The sequence below is a fragment of the Nicotiana tomentosiformis genome, chromosome 7 (genome assembly GCF_000390325.3).
Source record: "Nicotiana tomentosiformis chromosome 7, ASM39032v3, whole genome shotgun sequence".
In the NCBI taxonomy this organism is placed as follows: domain Eukaryota; kingdom Viridiplantae; phylum Streptophyta; class Magnoliopsida; order Solanales; family Solanaceae; genus Nicotiana; species Nicotiana tomentosiformis.
Window position 1 is genome coordinate 31,043,512 of NC_090818.1, and position 20,696 is coordinate 31,064,207.

General features: G+C 35.8%; 1 protein-coding gene and 1 long non-coding RNA gene across 2 annotated transcripts; one reads left to right on the forward strand and one right to left on the reverse strand.

Moving 5' to 3' along the window:
* Positions 1–4,552: 4,552 nt before the first annotated feature.
* On the reverse strand, positions 4,553–6,356 carry LOC104093194 (protodermal factor 1-like). Its single transcript, XM_009598913.4, has 3 exons — positions 5,966–6,356; positions 5,183–5,495; positions 4,553–5,092 (listed from the first exon to the last, which is right to left on the reverse strand). The coding sequence occupies exons 1-3, from the start codon at positions 6,126–6,128 to the stop codon at positions 4,762–4,764; spliced, it is 807 nt and encodes a 268-aa protein (XP_009597208.1). The 5' UTR covers positions 6,129–6,356; the 3' UTR covers positions 4,553–4,761.
* On the forward strand, positions 5,739–6,112 carry LOC138896456 (uncharacterized). The gene is made up of 2 exons (XR_011409612.1): positions 5,739–5,843; positions 5,886–6,112. It is a non-coding gene; the product is annotated as an uncharacterized lncRNA (long non-coding RNA).
* Positions 6,357–20,696: the final 14,340 nt, after the last annotated feature.

Consider the following 20,696-nt stretch of genomic DNA (forward strand, 5'->3'; position numbering starts at 1 on the left):
GGTTCAAAATCATTGCAGAAAATGGAGTGATGAGAATATGCTCCGGTGCACTAGTGGTAATGAAGGCCAATCGGAAGAACAATAACATGTACTGCTATCGTGGTAGCACAGTTATTGGGACAGCAACAGTGACATCCAGTGATGACAAAGAGGCAGAAGCAACCAGGCTATGGCACATGCGCTTGGGACATGCTGGAGGAAAATCCTTGAAAGCTTTATCTAATCAAGGATTGTTAAAAGGCGTAAAGACTTGCAACTTGGAGTTTTGCGAGCATTGTGTCAAAGGGAAACAGACAAGGGTTAAATTTGGTATAGCGATCCATAATACTAAAGGCATTTTGGATTATGTACACTCTGATGTTTGGGGTGCTTCCAAAACACCTTCATTGGGTGGGAAGCACTATTTTGTAACCTTTGTTGATGATTTTTCCCGAAGAGTGTGGGTGTATACAATGAAGAGGAAAGATGAAGTGTTGGGAATTTTTCTCAAATGGAAAACGATGGTGGAGAATCAAACAGGCAGGAGGATCAAGTGTATTCGCACAGACAATGGAGGTGAATACAAAAATGATCATTTCAATAAGGTCTGTGAAAATGATGGCATCGTCCGACACTTCACTGTCAGAAATACACCACAACAGAATGGAGTGGCAGAACGTATGAACCGGACTTTACTGGAGAAGGTACGGTGTATGTTGTCCAATGCTGGCTTGGGCAAAGAATTTTGGGCTGAGGCAATTACATATGCATGCCACCTCATTAATCGTCTACCATCTGCTGCTATTGATGGCAAGACACCATTTGAAAAATGGTATGGAAAACCTGCTGTAGATTATGATTCTTTGCACGTGTTTGGCTCAATTGCATACTATCATGTGAAAGAGTCAAAATTGGATCCGAGAGCAAAGAAGGCTATATTTATGGGGATTACTTCTGGAGTCAAAGGATACCGCTTATGGTGTCCAGAGACAAGGAATATTATATTCAGCAGAGATGTTACCTTTGATGAATCTACCATAACAAATAAGATGACAGTTGAAAGATGTCAAACAAACTGGTGGTGCATCAAAGCAGGTGGAGTTTGAGGGAAAATTTATTTTTCCTACACAAGAAGCAGAGGAGGAAACTCATGAAGATTACCCTCTGGAAGAAGAGCCAGTAGAAAGGGAGATTCCAACTCAGGAACCTCGACAACAACTTGAATCAATAGCAACCAGCAGGCCAAAAAGGACAATAACGAAACCTGTTCGTCTTATAGAGACGGTTGCTTGTGCAACCTCAATTGTAGCTGATGGTGTTCCTACCACTTATAAAGACGCAATCCAAAGTTCAGAAGAAGATAAGTGGAGGATTGCCATGAATGAAGAAATGCAGTCCCTTCATCAGAATCATACATGGAAATTGGCCAATCTCCCGAAGGGAAAGAAAGCAATTGGGTGCAAATGGGTATTTGCAAAGAAAGAAGGATTTCCTAACCAAGAAGATGTTCGCTACAAAGCAAGATTGGTGGCCAAAGGATATGCTCAAAAGGAGGGAATTGATTACAATGAAGTATTTTCTCCAGTTGTAAAACATTCCTCCATTAGAATTATGTTGGCTTTGGTAGCACAGTTGGATTTGGAACTAGTTTAGATGGATGTAAAAACTGCGTTTTTACATGAAAACTTGGAGGAGGAAATCTACATGACTCAGCCAGAAGGATTCAAAGTTGCTGGAAAAGAAAATATAGTATGCAAACTTGAAAAATCGTTGTACGGATTGAAACAATCTTCTAGACAATGGTACAAGCGATTTGACAAGTTTATGTTGCGGCAAGGGTACAAGAGAAGCAAATACGATCATTGTGTGTATTTGCGCAAACTTAATGATGGTTCCTTTGTATATCTTCTCCTATATGTTGATGATATGTTGATAACTTCCAAGAATTCGGAAGAAATTGATAAGTTGAAGATTCAACTGAAGGAGGAGTTCGAGATGAAGGATCTGGGTGAGGCAAAGAAAATTCTTGGCATGGAGATAATAAGAGATAGACGTACAAAGAAACTCTGTTTATCTCAGAAAGAATATTTGAAGAGAGTACTAAAGCGTTTTGGCATAGATAAGAAGACTAAGCCAATTAGTACGCCACTTGCTCCCCATTTTAAGCTAAGTACTACTATGTCGCCAAAGGATGAAACTGAACAGGAGTATATGTCAAGGGTACCATACGCAAATGTTGTTGGTAGCTTGATGTATGCAATGGTTTGTACGAGACCTGACATTTCACAAGCCGTTGGAGTTATTAGCAGATATATGCATAATCCAGGAAAGGAGCATTGGCAAGCTGTGAAATGGATTCTACGGTATATTCATAGTACTGTAGATGTTGGGTTAGTTTTTGAGCAGGAAGGCAATCGGTCTGTAGTTGGATATTGTGACTCAGATTTTGCGGGTGATCTGGACAAACGAAGGTCAACTACTGGTTATGTGTTTACTTTTGCAAAGGCACCAGTTAGTTGGAAGTCTACTTTGCAGTCAACAGTTGCTTTGTCTACAACAGAGGCAGAGTACATGGCTATTACGGAGGCTGTGAAGGAGGCAATTTGGCTTCAGGGGTTGCTAAAGGAGCTTGGTATTGAACAAAAAAATATTACAATTTTTTGTGATAGTCAAAGTGCTATTCAATTAGCGAAGAACCAAGTTTATCATGCAAGGACGAAGCACATTGATGTTCGGTATCATTTCGTACGAGAAATCATAGAAGAAGGTGGAGTCACGGTGAAGAAAATTCATACTACGGAGAACCCTGCTGATATGCTGACAAAAGTGGTGACTGCGGTCAAGTTTCAACATTGTTTGGATTTGATCAACATTGTTGAACACTAAAGATTGAAGATGAAGACACAACCAAAATTTGTTATTGAGAGAAAATTGAAGATGTGGAATTTTGCCAAGGTGGAGATTTGTTGAAATTGGCAAAAGTACCACATCGGTGGATGACAATTTTGAATGAGAATTTCACCCTATAAAAGGAGGCCTAATGTTTAGGATTTAGACACACCTCTCATTTGCCTTTTATCTTCTTAAGGCATTTGTATCTTCTCTCTTTAGTATTATTTCACTTGTAATTTTGGAGTGGAATAAAATATTGATTGTGTCCGAGGAAGTAGGCAAAATTGGCCGAACCTCGTAAATTCTGGTGTTCTTTTATTGTTGTCTTATTGTCTTGTTTATTATTTAGTGGTTGTCATAATTTTTGGTATAGTAGTTGTGACTCATTCACACTATATACATTTGGCTTCCGCAACAATTGGTATCAGAGCCAAGGTACTGTCTAAGTATGCTCTGTGGTTGCAGCATAGTCTGATCTTCCACATCAGAAAAGATCTATCTTGGTAACTGAGTCAAGGTTCTGTCTGAGTATGCTCTGTGGTTGCAGCTTAGTCTGATCTTCCACACCAGAAAGGAAATAATCTTGATTTGTGTCGTCAGCTACTAAATAATATCTTCCATATTATCAATCGGCAAAGATTTCTCCTCCTTTTTCTTGTTGTTTCCGCATAGAGGCAGTGTCCTTTTAGAGGCACCATTCTTCCTTATATTCTTATGGTAGGTTTTTCAAAATTAAGAGAGGAAGGTGGATCGCTTCGGTTTCCACAACGTACCTGAACTTTTCTTTGGGATTCTAAGCATTAGTGAATTGTTATGTATTAGTAGCAATGTACCTGTTTCGGAATTGTAAGCATCAACTGTTTGGAATTCTAAGTATTTGCAACGTACCTCATAACATGTATCTATTTAATTGTGTTCAAAGAAGTAATTTACTGTTTTGTATTCTTTTTAACTGAAATTATGTATTCACCCGAATATGAATCATTGTAGAAATTAGATTTAGTTTAAAGGGTAAAAAGGTTATTCAATTTTATATGAGTATTTTTGTCTTTCAACTTTACATTTAGTACCTTCCCACTTTTAGTATAATATGATATGATATATATATATAGATATATCATATATGTAATGTGTATATTTGATAAGCAGGTGCTCTTGTTATTTCTTTCCTTGTATATGGCTTTTAGTACCACACTTCATTATGTCTCATGAACCATTGATCATTATATTACTATTCTCCCAGCCCCAGGGTTGTTAATAATGTAAGCTCTCTGATGTTATCCATGATAAGGGAAGGCGGCTAAGTGTATGGTGCAGCATTGATGTCGGCATAAACTCTTTCATGCATGTGCTTTCATGTCACATTTTCTGAGTTGAATGGTTTCCATACTTGATAGAATACCTTCTTTTATCAGATCCATTGCTCAGCACTGAATAATAATCGCAATTGCAGATGGTCATTGACACCCTTGATGAGAAATTGAGGCTGGTAAAGTGTCTTAGAGAAGCTCAATTAGCCTCGACACATCACACATCTGTGTTTTTTCAACTAATAAAGGAGGTAGGACAATGGGTGCAGGTAACTCTTTTTGCTCTTGGTTACTGAGGTTAGTTTGTTTTATAAACAGAAGTAGAATCTTCATGCTGGCACAAGTCTATTGGGAACCGGCACTCACACATGTAATACAACAACAAATGTTTTACTGATAACTGATTAAACAATAAAGGTTGGTATCCTCTTGATTTTGTAAGATTCAAAAGCAAACAGAAAATCACTAATTTTGATAAAGACCAGAAAAACATCACTGCTCAATCCTAAAGTAAACACACAGGAAATCATAATGAAACTGGACACAAGAAGATATTGATGGTGATTGTGGAAATGAATTTTCAAGCTCTGGGCTTGAGCCGACCCTCATTGGCTAACTTGAAGAGCTGAGCCTGAGCTGCTGCAGCCTTGTCTGAACTGAGTGCAGCTGCAAAATTGTTCTTGACTTGTGTGGTGGTGTAACTGAACCTCTTGCTAACCATGGAGTTCAGCAAAGAAGCTGTGCCTTCCCTGTAGAGTTGCCCAAATCCATCAGTATGTGTGTTTGAAAGTGCTTGCAGCAAGTTCATGTTTGAGCCGAGCCCTGGAGCAGTAGCCACACCAAATGCACCTCCAACAGTTCCCCACCAACCAAACAAGCCCCATATTAGTCCCGGGTGAGTCCTCCAGTAACTGCAAATCATATGATTAAGTGTTATAAGATGCTGCATATTAAAGTTATGAATGTAAATTAAAGCTGATGATGCAATAAGTTAAACTTACTCGCATGTAAAAGGAGGTGATGGTGTTGGGATAGCAGGAGTGCTTGGAGTGCCTGGGTCAACAATAGGAGTAGTTGGTGGGCTTACAATAGTGGGTGTGGAGGGGGTACTAGGTCTAGGAGTACTTGGAGGGGTGGGGTAGTAGCCACCTGCATGACCTCCGGAAGGAGGAGCTGGGGTAGGGTTATGATGATGCCCTACTTTTGGAGGGTTACCACAGTTTGCAGGTGGTGTTCCATGGCTACCGCTTCCATGAGATGGTGTTGTGTGAGAGGGCGGAGTTCCATGGCCACTTGATGGAGGTGTGCTTGAACCTGTTATCCACAAAATGGATTGTCAGAATGAAGACAGTATAACTTTAGACACTCCAAATAAGCTGGGACTAAATTCTTGCTCCTAAGGGCGAAAACTCCAACACTAGTAAATAAAGGGTGGTTGTGTTGTGGTTTTGAGTTGCGAGTGCTCGTAGCTTGTACTGAACAACCCCATTATGAAACCAACCGAACAAATAATATGAGAGTGAATGCAGCCTCAAACAATTAAAAACGAAAAAACCAGGAACGCCCTTCTTGTTTCTTAGATACTTTACCATTTTATAGTTTATAGTGCTTTCTGTATATTCGCACACATTATGCTTAGGAACTAGTTAAAGAGCATCTTAGGTTTTGGTAATCTATAAAATTAACAGATAAAGAAAAAGATAGGTTTTGGTAATCTATAAAATTAACTGATAAAGAAAAAGATATTAGAGCAAATAGCAAAATATATAGAGTGGTAAGGAGACCTCCTGGGGGACTTCCGATGGTTGGATCAGGAATATAGAAGTTCTTCTGTTCTTCAAAAGAAGCAGTAGACATGACAGGAATGACTAAATTCTGCGACAGTAACGCTGCAAATGCGGCCCACAGAATTAGAGAACTCTGCTTACTTCTCTGTTTCTCCATCATTTTGCTTCCAAGGGAGACTGTCTGACAGAGAGAAAAGAGAACGAATGAAAGGATAGATAGAGAATTCAGTGATGGGAAGTGATACAAGTGAGGAGCAGTATATAAAGAGTTATGAGATACAGAAGTTAATATAAGCAGGTGAAGGAGTATGTAGTTAGTTGTGTATGTTGCATGTGCATTTATTGTGTCATTTAAATCCACATTGCAAAATGTGTAGAAAGTCCTCCTTAGCTCTAAACATACCCATGTCTTCACCCTGATATACACAAAATATGTTGCATGGCCCTCGTTATCGAGTTCTGTAAAATCATGTAAACACCTTTAGGCTAGAAAAATTCTTTATCTAATATTCCCTGGATTATTGCATGCTCGCAAGTTAATTGCACTGGGTCGACCTAAAGTAGATGTTAAGTAATTTTGGAGTCAAAAACTTATTCTGTGCACAGAGGCGGATCCAGGATTTCAACATGATGGGTGCACTGTTGTAAAGAAGTGCATCTAGAATTTATATTTGACAGGTTTAACTTTTGTCTCTTACCATGAATCCATTGTAGTTTTGAAATTATAGGTTCAAATTTATATTGTTTTTGAAATTTTAGTAATTTTTACATATATTTATACTCCATGCTGAAAACAAGACCGTTCGGAGTGGGATTTGAACCGTCAGTATCACTTGTAAAGGTGCACCCAATAATAATTACACCATAAGAGTCTTTGAGCATGGGTGCACACACATATATTTAAGTAATTTTGAAGAAATATAACATTATTATACATGGTTTAGGAAAAAGAGTATGGGTTCACGTTAGCCCATACCCCTCAAGCTGGATACGCCTTTGTTGTGCACTATACAATACCATCTCCCTCCTTTGCTTCCATTGGGGTTGCGGGGCAGATTATTTTGTTTCTTGATTAAATTTCATTTCCCTAGTTTTGGAAATTTGGAACACATGAAGAAACCCTTGAAGTTGCATTAGGGTATGTTGTCTATATCACACTTTTTGGTTGCGATCCTTTCCCAGACTCTGCGTGAATGTGGGATGCTTTGTACATCAGGCTGCCCTTTATGAAAAAGCCCTTGAAGGTAGATGTAAAGTGAAAGGGACCAAAAAGATTTATCGCCAGAGAATGTTTGGTTCTTAAGAGTTCAGTGGTACTTCATGGCCCCTGCAACTTATTTCCTGTGTTTTTTTTTTTTTAAATTCCCAGTTGTATAGTAAAAGATTTCATCTCAGTTTTTATTCACATTAAACCATGAAACTGAGAAAGTAAGCGTTTTGGTCCTTCTAGAAGACTCTATTTAGACATGTAAAGAGTTTCACATATGTTATTAAGATGGACTAAGACAACTACGGAAGGACAGCCCGCGTTCACGCAGGGTCTGGGGAAGGGCCGCATTTCAAGAGGTGTAATGTAGACAACTTACCCTAATGCAAATATTAATAGCTGCTTTCACTGCTCGAACCCATAACCTATAGGTCATTCGGAGACAACTTTGTCGTTGCTCCAAGACAAGACAACTACATCAATAATAATATTAATAATAATAAGCGATAAGCAGCATTTTTCTATGCCTAGCTTCATTTAGGACTCTGGAAACAGCAGCAAGGTCCAGTTGATGAGCTGAATCGAGGGAGAGGTCTTTTTCTTGGATTATGCTGGTTTATTACAGTCAACTAACTAAATTTGATGGTTAACATAAGATTATGTCCAAAGATAGGGATTGGTTACTAAAAGAAAATCTTGGAAAAAGCAACGCATAAATAAGGTTTTTGATAAAGAACCATGAAGATGGAAATTAATGGTCCTGACATACAAGTAGGTGAAGGGAGGACATTAAATTGCATAGTAAATGCGACAGCAAAAGCATTGTCCCTCTCTTGGAGATTGGTAGGTCGTCCTGTCTGTCTCTGTGTTAAAGTCACTTTGACTAATTTTTTTTTGGATAATGGTAGTGTCTGAGCCGGTCTTCCTGGATCGTAATTATTTATCGGATATATATTACATCTCGCCAATTTAAGTACGTTCTAAGTAACTTTGTCCATCAAATCTTAGACAGACGATAAAAAATTACCTAAATTTTCTGTTGTTACTAGAATTGAACTTTGATTTCTCATAGTTTTCATCCCATTTCATTAACGGCCAAGCTATACTGTTGGATGCACCTTTTGAGTAATAAGATAGGTGGGTTTCCATCCAATAGTGAGTGAATGGCCAGCTAAGTTTACGTGAATAGTGCATGGAGTATCTGTATTCAATCCTCTAGCAGTAAATGTAGAGAAGATGAGACAATTAAAATAAGGAGAACCGAGTACACCCATTTTCCATTGGCATGAGCTGTCAATTCAAAATGACCAAATGAGTTAGGTTTCTCATCTATGATACCTATTTACACTCTTCGGCTAGTGGCCTTGTGGTTTGCCTAACTGATCTTTGTTCATTTATGTCATTTGATTCTGTTTTCCTTTTTGGTGAATTAGAATTTCAGTCACTTGGTGGAAAAAGGGCAGAGAAACGAGAAGCTACGGTGTCATTTTTTTTGTCACAGAAGCAGGGGTGTGTAAATGAATATTTAAAAATCGACTAAATCGACCGAATCGAAGCGATTTTTAGGTTTATTTTAATAAAACCGTAGGTTTTTATATAAATCTACAACCGTACCGATAATTATGGTAGATTTTTTATTTTATGAAAATAAATCGAAAAAATACCGAACCGTACCGAATAAATTTACATGTAAAAAATATATTTATATACTAAGTTTAAAAATAATAAAGCATTAAATTTTTCCTTAACCTTTGAAATTATAAAAATGATTACAAGCCAACAAGTAATTAAAATCAAAATCCTAATTCTCAAACCTATTATGTTACTCCTACTGAAACTAAATTATTTCCAGCATATTCACTAGCAAGACACAAAGTATTCTAGCGATAATGAGTAGCAAACTACAATGTATTGAATATGTTTCCTTTTGTATGATTTAGATTTATTTTTTTGAATATTTAATCTTCTATAAACTTTATTCTTGAGTCCCAACTTGGTTAATATCTTTCTACTCGTGTGATTTTATTTTTGTCTTTGCTTAGTTTCTTTTACGTTGTTGTAGAGTAGTTGACGGATCTATAATATGGCCATCTTTCATGTTTTCTTAATTCTTCATCATTTAAACAGTAAAACTGTCTAGAGAGTTTTGTTAAGTCCAATAAAAGTATGTATGTTATTGCATTTCACTTTTACTAGCGACTTTTACATGACATTTAAAAAAATACCGAAAATTAACCGAACCGTACCGATACCGAAGAGAAACCAACATAATTGGGATGGTTTTGAAAAGTTTAATTTTGGTTATACATAATAGAATAACGGAAAAATTGGTATGGTACAAATTTTATAAAATAACCAGCCGAACTGAACCATTGACACCCGTACATAGAAGTACATATGATTTGCTTTTCTGCAGTAGTAACTAAGCTAGCGTTTGGCCATAGAATCCCAAATTTGTTTTAAAAAATCTGATTTGGGTGAAGTATGGTTTGAAGATGAAAATGTATTTGGACATAAGTTTTCAAAACATATTTCACTTTTATTTTTGAAAAAAATATGAAACATGACTTATACCCATAAGTTCTAAAAGCTATCACAAATACGCAACAGTACCTTCATCAATAACATTCATTATCATTATCACAAACCATAGTGCTGAACATAAATAAATTTGGTACAAAATTATTATTTTTATAATGAACTACATAATACACTATCAGATGACCGAGAAGACGAAACAACATTATTACAAAATAATAAATGGTGGATTCTTTTATAAAATACAAAAGTTTGAAGCAATTTTTAGAAAATGTAATAATAATATTTTGGGCCAAAATCAGCTCTTGGGATTTGAGAATTTGCTAAAATATGAATAAAATTTATGAACAAACATGTATTTGCCAAAACAAAAACTAGAAAAAAATTTGACAAAATCTATGGCCAAACGGGTCCTAAGTGACTAAATGTAATGTTTGGTAAAAGTTGGTGAATCCACGAATTCAAAGGTTCATAGGTAGTAGGGAAAATCAGAAGGCAAGTAAATAGGCTATAAGTTTCAGTACGAACTAGGAAGTTGTCACGACCCAAAATCCCTCCAAAGGAGTTGTGATGATGCCTAATCTCTAGAACTAGGTAAGCCTAATACATACCGAAATGATAACAAATTTGTTAGGATCGGAAACCTGAGTAGTGCGAAATTTAACCAAACAACGTTATAATGACAATAACAAAGACAATGCAAGTTAATAACAACGACAATTAAAGCATATAAAGAAGACACCAATTTAACATGGTTTGGTCAGTGTGACCTACGCCCACAAGCGGAGAGGAGCAAATTCACTATAAGAATAATAGTACAAAAGAGCGTACAAAATTATAGTAAATCCTCTAATTAATCCCAAATACCCCCGAGAGACTAACCTCACAAAATTACTCCAAAGAAAGGGGATCATACAAGTATTTTCCAACACTCAACTCTCTTACAAAATACTCTCAATTACTAAAGGAGGAGAAGAAACAAGAAATGAAGACTCAAGTTTTGTTGGTGTATTTAAAATGAACTAATAGCCTTTCCTTTTATAGGCAAAAAAGTCTTGGCCTCTTAGGTGTAAAAGAAAAGATACAACTTGTGCAAATGATATCCACCACATAATGCAATATTTTTGGGTACCAAAGAATATTGCCAACAAAGTCTATTTTGCAAATAGGCTTATGCTTATGTGTGATGGACTCCACTAGCCAAAATTTTGGCCATAATTACAAATCTCCACCTTGGCCTAATTTTGGCTGATACAGTAAGTTTGCTTCACCTTCTCCGCAAAAGCCCCAATGGGCATATATCAAAATTTAATGCCATCAAAATCAGACAAGTTGTCTGATATCGAAACTATAGTAGGGCCTATAACAGTGGATCCCAATAAAGTATACAACGAACCAGATTTGTGTGTTTTCATGATCACAAAAGCACCTTGAAAACTTTTTAGAACTCCACTTCACTAGTGAATTTGCACCCAAGGGATTCTAAAGTGCCAAAAGAGATGAGAGTTTTCTTCAACTCAAGAACATATCTAATATCGGTGAGAGTTCTCACCCCACCATCGTGCATTCTGATCCGAATTGTACCTTTGCCAATAACGTTACAAGTAACATTGTTACCCAGTTTATACAACAATTTAATCTTGTCTTTGAGATGAATTATACTTATCTCAGTTTCTTCATCAGATTCTCCAATGGCCATAAGTGTTTGTTCATCCTCATCATCATCATATGAGTTTTCTCCCCGAGCAGTGACCATAGACTTGGTTGGTCCTTTGTTGTTGCTTTTCTTGGGTTGAACCTGTTCCTTCTTCCTGTTTCTTCGTTTAGCTCTTTCCTTCTTCCATTCGATTTCCCATAAAGGACAATTCTTGATGTGGTGATCAGTCTTTCTACACTTGTAGCAGCCATCATTGGTTTTCTTTTCAGGAGCTTTTGACTTGCTATAGCTTCCACTTCTTGAAGAACCTTTTCCTCTTCTCAGGTACTTCTTGAAGTCCTTGGTGATCATAGCCATTTCATCATCTTCTAGATTAGAACCTTCAGTGATTCTGAGTGCCAAGCTCCTTTTCTTCTTAGGTACATCCATTTTCATGGTTTGTCTCCTAAGTTCATAGGCAGTGAGATTTCCAATTAATTCATCCAGTGGGAGAGTGACAATATTCTTTGATTCCTGAATGATAGTGATTTTGCTCTCACAAGTGATAGTTAAAACCCTAGTTAGTATCTTCTCGACTCTATCTTCTTCAGAAATAATCATTCCAAGAGACTTTATCTCATTTCTCAGTGTAGTGAACCTTGTGTATATATCTTGAATGGTTTTTTCTTCCTTCATAGCAAAGTTCTCATATTGAGAATACAGTAGAGTTCCTCTGGATCTCTTTACCTGAGGTGTTCCTTCATGAGCCACTTGCAATGTGTCCCAGATTTGCTTAGCAGTGGTTTAACTTTGAATTCTACTGTACTCATCTAGACCAAGTCCACAAACAAGCCATTTCTTGGCTTTAGCATTCTTCTCCCATTTCTTTAATTCCGCAGCAATACAATCCGTTCTTGTCTTTGGCACATCTACTCCTTCAGCATTTATCTTCAAGGTAGCCAGTGGACAATCGGTGACAATGTCCCATAGCTCAAATTCCTCTCCTATAATGTGATCTCTCATCCTGTTTTTTCACCAAGAGTAGTACTGGCCGTTAAAGAGTGGTGGCCTAGCAGTGGATTGCCCTTCCTAGTTTTCAGGTGGTGCACTCATGTTGATCTTCTCCTAAGGTGTAAGCCTCTTCAAGGAGAACCTTCTCTGATACCAATTGATGTTTTATACTTCAATGCCACACAAGAAGAGGGGGGGTGATTTATGTGGTGTCCAATTTTCGCATGCACTGATTATAGAAGGACATGGTTATTCTATGTATTCCTTATACTACTATTACGGAAATAGTAAATGCGAAAAATAAAGAACACAAGTATTTTTACGTGAAAAACACCCGGCTCAAAAGGTAAAAAAACCACGACCTATTACTCAACAGGATTTCCCCAACACTTCACTAAATCACTGAGCCAAAACAATAGTTACCAATCTCTTTGTAAACCTAAGGATTACCTCTAATCCCGTTATGACAACCTGCCTCTAACTGTTGCGACAACTTCAAGTTAACTCTAACTTGAATACTCATAGTACCTAATACAATTGCCTCTAGATAAAGATGAAAGGTACAATTTGAAAAGCCCTACTACAATTGAACTAGAATAAAAGATAGACACTTGGAACTGGTTCTTCTTTCTGGTTCATGTAGCTTCAAATTCGTATACTTGAATCACACAAGAATTGCTTGCAAAATGCCTTGCTATTTTGTTCTCAACTCAAGTTTAACTTCAGCTTTTATGCGTACCTGTAAAGTGAGAACATCCTACAATTTATAGAGTTAGTAGAATATGAAATTACTAGAGTTCTAATGCTATACTCTTCCATGGTAGAAGAGTTCTAGTTATCTTCAACTTCTAACTCCTCCCTTATCTTGGATAAAGTTCTTTTCGAGTAAGGAGTCCTTCTCCTTATCATTTATGCAACATTTTCGATCAGGAGATATCAGATATAACAACTTAAGCTTATCTCCTTCACGTGCATCTCTTATGCTCGAATCTGCCCGTATTTGTGTACACTGTGTATGGACCTGGTTCATGCTTGAGTTCCTTTGTCAATCATCAAAACAAATTTCACTTGGGCCAACAAGAAGGAATTCACATTTCAATCAACAGTGAAGATAAGGGGAACACGAATGGCAACGAGAAATAACCAAGTAATTAAGCAGTAACATAGTCGGAGTACAGATGAAGTATGAATGTGTTCATGTAGGGAAAACAATAACAACTCAACCAATCAAATCATTCCTAATACACGAATTTCAACAATCCCTCTTCTCCTAATCTCAGATCATAAATCACAACTTCCAAATGTTACACACATGGCACCTTGTGCCTTCATTTTCCATATCACTTCCGCACGGCAAAATCCACGTGCTACCAGGTATATAGTATCCGTGTCAAGTGCTAATAAATAATATTCGAGTGATCTATTCATATATAATAAAGTAAAATTACAGTTTCTGAACCAAACAGGAAATCAATGAGAAAATGAGTTTATTTTGAAAAATATTTGGGTAAAGAGAATAAAATTTTCAAATAAAATAAGGCATCGGATAAGCTACTGATTTGAATATATAATTTAATAAATTAAAACATAATAGCATTTTTTAAAGTAAAGTAGAAACATCAGATAGGGTAAGGAGATTAAGTTGAGAAATCGATTAAAGTGAAATATGACAACTATTAAAAATAGTAAGGTACCGAATGAAATGACGAGTTTTAACTTAAGAGTCATATAAGGTAAGCATGTTATTAATTCTTTTATTTAAAATCGTTATGTTACTGACAACTCGATATGGTATGAGATAATGACTCATTGTAGTAAATTCATCTCAAAATTAATTCACCAAAATAATAGTAATAGGAAAGGAAAACAAGAAATGAAGGCAAAGCAGTAAACTAATGAAAATAACTCAATCCTCAAAATCAGTAAAAACTAGAAATACCAATCCTCAAAGTCTCATACGAAAGAACCGAAGCCAATACAATAAAACAAGGGATACAAAACACATAAATTGTTGCGGCGCGCAACCCGATCCCATTGTACAACACTATCCTCCCTTATTCTACCATGTAAATATCAATAATAATAATTAAATATATGTTACGGTACGCAACCCGATCCCATCATATAATCATAGTCAATACCATAATCCTCGCTTATTTCACCATATCAATCCACTCTTATTTTACCTGTTGCAGCGCACAACCCGATCCCACCGTATCAATATAAATCCTCCCTTATTCCTCCTGTTGCGGCGTGCAATCCGATCCATAAATAATCAATAACATCAACAATCCAATACTCAATTTACAAGAATTTCTACAATTATAGAATTTGAGTACACGACAATGAAGGAATAGTAGCCTTGTCGGCTCGTATATGTATATATATATATTTTGGGTAGCTTCCCGTTCGGCTCAGTTGGCCTAACAACTCAACCAATCAAATCATTCCTAATACATGAATTTCAACAATCCCTCTTCTCCTAATCTCAGATCATAAATCACAACTTCCAAATGTTACACACATGGCACCTTGTGCCTTCATTTTCCATATCACTTCCGCACGGCAAAATCCACGTGCTACCAGGTATATAGTATCCGTGTCAAGTGCTAATAAATAATATTCGAGTGATCTATTCATATATAATAAAGTAAAACTACAGTTTCTGAACCAAACAGGAAATCAATGAGAAAATGAGTTTATTTTGAAAAATATTTGGGTAAAGAGAATAACATTTTCAAATAAAATAAGGCATCGGATAAGCTACTGATTTGAATATATAATTTAATAAATTAAAACATAATAGCATTTTTTAAAGTAAAGTAGAAACATCAGATAGGGTAAGGAGATTAAGTTGAGAAATCGATTAAAGTGAAATATGACAACTATTAAAAATAGTAAGGTACCGAATGAAATGACGAGTTTTAACTTAAGAGTCATATAAGGTAAGCATATTATTAATTCTTTTATTTAAAATCGTTATGTTACTGACAACTCGATATGGTATGAGATAATGACTCATTGTAGTAAATTCATCTCAAAATTAATTCACCAAAATAATAGTAATAGGAAAGGAAAACAAGAAATGAAGGCAAAGCAGTAAACTAATGAAAATAACTCAATCCTCAAAATCAGTAAAAACTAGAAATACCAATCCTCAAAGTCTCATACGAAAGAACCGAAGCCAGTACAATAAAACAAGGGATACAAAACACATAAATTGTTGCGGCGCACAACCCGATCCCATTGTACAACACTATCCTCCCTTATTCCACCATATAAATATCAATAATAATAATTAAATATATATTACGGCACGCAACCCGATCCCATCATATAATCATAGTCAATACCATAATCCTCGCTTATTTCACCATATCAATCCACTCTTATTTTACCTGTTGCAGCGCACAACCCGATCCCACCGTATCAATATAAATCCTCCCTTATTCCTCCTGTTGCGGCGTGCAATCCGATCCATAAATAATCAATAACATCAACAATCCAATACTCAATTTACAAGAATTTCTACAATTATAGAATTTGAGTACACGACAATGAAGGAATAGTAGCCTTGTCGGCTCGTATATGTATATATATATTTTGGGTAGCTTCCCGTTCGGCTCAGTTGGCCTTGTCTGCCTATCAATCATATATGTTCAGATAACACATGTTTTAGTTGGTACACTCGGTCAAGTAAGACACCGGGTGCCAGTCTCGCCTCCCCGGTTTGGAGCGTGATAAACTCACACTCGCGCACAAAAGCGGTGGTGGAACATATTTCACACCTGATTAGCTTGATTGTTCAATTGTGAACTTTTTGAAGTGATTTCAGTTAAATAGTTTAGTGGAAAAGTTCCAATAACTACGTAGTATGGATTTTAGCATAATTTTAAATCTTTTAATTCTAAATCCAGCTAAATGAAAGTGGCCGAAGTGATTAGACTAAAAATAATCCCAAATATGACAAACAAGTTGGGTCACCACACGATTAAAAGACACTAAAAGCTTCTTGACCGATTATATATTGTGTCTAAGGTGTACTTGGTGGCTCGTTGTCTTCCCTTGGGTGCATCGGATGTTTGGCCAAACTTCTAAAATCAGCTTATTTTTCGCTAAGCAAGCTAGCTTGTTTTTCGTTTTTTCGTTCGCAGATTCCAAACTCCAAGGTGCATTGGCAATGTGCTCTGCACTCTAACCAAAATGCCGATCTTATTTTTCTCGTTCTGGGATTTGCTGTTACTTTGAGTTGTATGATATTCTTCCATAGATAAATCAACAGCTTTCGGAGCAGTTATTTATTTGAAAAAAAGAAGAAGAGAAATAATATTCGCCTTAATTGTAAACTCCGATCCGTGGCTGTTAGGTATAGGAGTATCATTACATGTGATAGCTAATTTATCAGGAATCTTGAGTATTGGTTAGAAATATAATAATGGCAATTACATAATATTAATTCTCTTGCAAATTAAAATACTGGCGGTATTAATTAGTTTGATTGTGCCTTCCATTGAGGATTTTTCATTTGTTACTTCAAAAGAATTTTCTAACATGTCATCGGTTATCATACACGATATATTAAGTACTTCAAATATAGCTCATCATATCATATCATATTATAGTGTAAGTGTGCACACCCTAGGTCAAAGTTAATTTACAAATTTACCCATTTAATACTAAGTGTCAGTTTTGCCCATCATTTTTACCCTTTAAAAGTACATTATCTCTTAGTTATTGATATATAAAAATGTAACAACATTAGATTACAATATACAATGTATCTGATACACTTTTAAACTGATGATTTCATTTAGTATTCCTAACTAATTAGTTGTTCTACTTATTATATTCTGAACTAATTAATTCATAAAACGTTTGAGTAGAGACTTGAAAATATATTCCAAATGGAATACTAAGGGCCGCAAAGCTCTCTCGCTGCATATATATATATATATATATATATATATATATATAAGAGCTGGCAGCCGGGTAGGAAACGCACACAACAATATAGGAGTTGTGTTTACCTTTAGTTACCGAACACTTTGATTTCATATCCTATCTACTGTTAAATTCCAAACGTTGATATTAAGTTGTGACGAACTATAGCACTTTCTTAAGCATCTATAAAAGGAGGCTTGGGTCGCATTGAATATGGTTTGCTTGTTTGGTTGATATAAAGAGGAAAAACGAAAACAAACCAGAAGTGAGGCTTTATGGAAGTAAGGGGTTCTAGCCTTTTCCATTTCTTGTTTGTAAAGTAACAACCAAACCAGAAGTTGTTTCCTGAAGAAAAAAATGTGTTCTACTTATTTATGCTGTCATCGCCATTTGTATTAGTTTTTTCCTGAAATTTCCTTGTAATTTTGAAGTGTTCATAATTATGATCTTATTACATTTTTATTTTTTATGCTTATATTAACTTTTTAAATAAACACTAATTTGATGTGAACCCAGTACTTTTATCGTAGAGTATAAATTTATGTGTAAAATTCTACTAAATTTATAAAAATAGTAGATGTGAACCCATAACTTTAAATATATAATTAATTTTATGTCAAGAACCTTAAAAATTGAACCCATAAAATTTAAATCCTGAATCCGCCTCTGCCAATCATATAGATCATAATTAATGAAAATTTTTCAATGAAATTCCAATAAATTGAAGTAGATATTAAAAAAATGGCATGGCAATTTCTGCATTTCGATCCAAATAATCCAAACACTCTTACATAAGATAAATCACCCGACTCTTATTCAAAGCCCATCTACACACTCCAGCTGCTTCCTTACGCTAGAAACTAGTTTTAAGAAATTGAGTTTGAGCATAGGGCTTGAAAGGTTACCAAAACTTCTGGAGATAGAAACACAAAACAAGACTCGACTTCATTAATTTTTTTATTTACGTTTTTTCAACCCCCCAAGCTCAAACATAACTTCCTACTAAGAGTGAATCTTATTTATCACATCACGCTCCTTGACGATAGTTAAATATTTTTGAAAGACGCGAAGTTTTGTTATATCTTATTTCTCTCGGCTAATTTATTCAATTTAATTTGTGACATTATTATATTCATAAGTACTAATTAACTTTAGTTAAGTTGGTGGTGAAATATTAATCAAGTTTTATAACGACCCGACTTGTCGTTTTGAACATTTACGCTCCTTTCAACTATTTGAAATCTTGAATAGTTTCATATGATGTATTATGACGTGTGTGAATCGTCGGTTTTGATGTTTCAGGTGTTTCGGGATTAGTTCGGAAGAATAAATTTCATGTTGGAAGCTTAAATGAAAAAGGGTTAACCGAAGTTTAACTTTTGTGCAAACGATTCCAGAATGAAGTTTTGATGGTTCCAATAGCTATGTATGGTGATTTTGGACTTAGGAGTGTGTCCGAATATTTATTTGAAAGTCCGTAGTTGATTTTGGCTTGAAATGGCGAAAGTTGGAAATGAAAGGTCTGGAAGTTTGACCAGGAGTTGACTTTATTGATATCGGGGTTGGAATCCAGCTCTGAAAATTTTTATAGGTCCGTTATGTTATTTATGACTTGTGTGCAAAATTTGAGATCAATCGGACTTGATTTGATAGGTTTCGGCATCGAATGTAGAATTTGGAATTCAAAAGTTCATAAGTTTTTTTGGCTTGAATCGATGCGTGATTTGTGATTTTGAGGTTTGGTACCTCGGAAAAATTCTTGAATAAATCTTGTGTGAGAGTGGTGGTTGCCGAAATAATCTTGACCCGGGTGAAATAGAAAAGATTTTCATCACCATCGCCCAGGGTAGCGTGGGCGCTAGCCCTGGCGCTGGGAATTTGAGATTATGAAAACAGGGCCACAGGTAGAGCCCCACGCTACATGTGGCGCTCGAAATATTATATACTCATTTCGAGGTTCATTTTTTCCCATTTCTCCTAGCCGAATTTTTTAGGTTTCCTCCACTCTCTCAAGACCTCCAACTCCCCAATCTTCAAGGTGAGTAATCCCTACTAATTTGGTGTTTCATTCCATCAATTCTATACTAAAACTAACTCAATCCTCCATGACATCCTTAGATCTTCAAGAAATTTCTTCAAGAACTCAAAAGAGGGTTTTGGCAAGGTTTCTTCCAAAAGGTAATTCTACACGCTTAGACTTACATGCATGGATTTATTATGAAAATATGAGTATAAATTAAGTATTGGAACTCATGGGATGGTGGTTGGAAACCATAAGTTCCCAATTTAAATGCATAACCATTGTAGTGATTGAAAAGTGATTATTTGATGGAATTTTATTGGTTGAGTATGAATGGTTGGTCACGCATGTGATGTTGGGAGTATAAATTATTAAAGAATGATGGTGAGAGAAATTGTTGGTAAATGATGGTAGTTGGATGAACTAATTCTATGGTTAAGAGGTGTAGAGATTTATGCCTACTAGGTGTTTGATAAAGTGTCTAAATGACTTAAACTATAAAATTGGTTACTAATGTTGGTCCCATTGGATGTTGATATTATAGATTAAAGTTGCTTGGTGTAGTGGATTGTTATAGTGTCATTAAGGGGTGAATTTTAGTTTCAGATCGTTCGCTTTGAATTGAGGAGATAGGAAGGCATTCAGAGGTGGATACGTGCGGAATGAAATTCCCGGAGCAATTGTTTAGCTTGCTCGGCATTGGATTGACTTGTTTGAGGTAAGTGTTTTGCCTAACTTTGTTGAGAAAATTTTTCCTACTAATTGCCATTGTTTGTTACATGCGGGGGTGATACATATATGAGGTGATGAGCATATATGCATATGCCAGAGTTAATCATGCCCGGGCATAAATTATAAGATTTATTGTGCTTTGTTGAATTATGTGACACTTTTGTTTCATGTCTTCTTTGACTTCTAGATTTCTATGAATATGACATTAAATGCTAGAAATCCAAATTTGGCTTATTGTAATTTGATTAAAAATCTGACGGACTTTTGTGAAAATTATTGATGTACTAAATTTGGTCGTTATTATACTTAATCACAAATATGACTCTACGACCGTTATTCTTGAGATTTTGAATTCTATACATGAGTTTGAAGATCATTTTTGAGACTTGTTGAAATACTGGAATAATAAAGTACTTGAAGTTTATTAAATTGTTATTGGCTTGAAAGTCGTGATTGATGTTCAATTTGGAACATTCGTTTAAACACTCTCATTGATGTTATTTATGCTTCCTACCTTGCTTGTTAATGATATACATGTGCTTGGTAAGGAAGAGTGTATTGCACGAAGGGTGATGTCGTGCCATTTTATCAACATTATCATATGAGGGAGAGTGTAAAGTACGAAGGGTGATGCCATGCCATT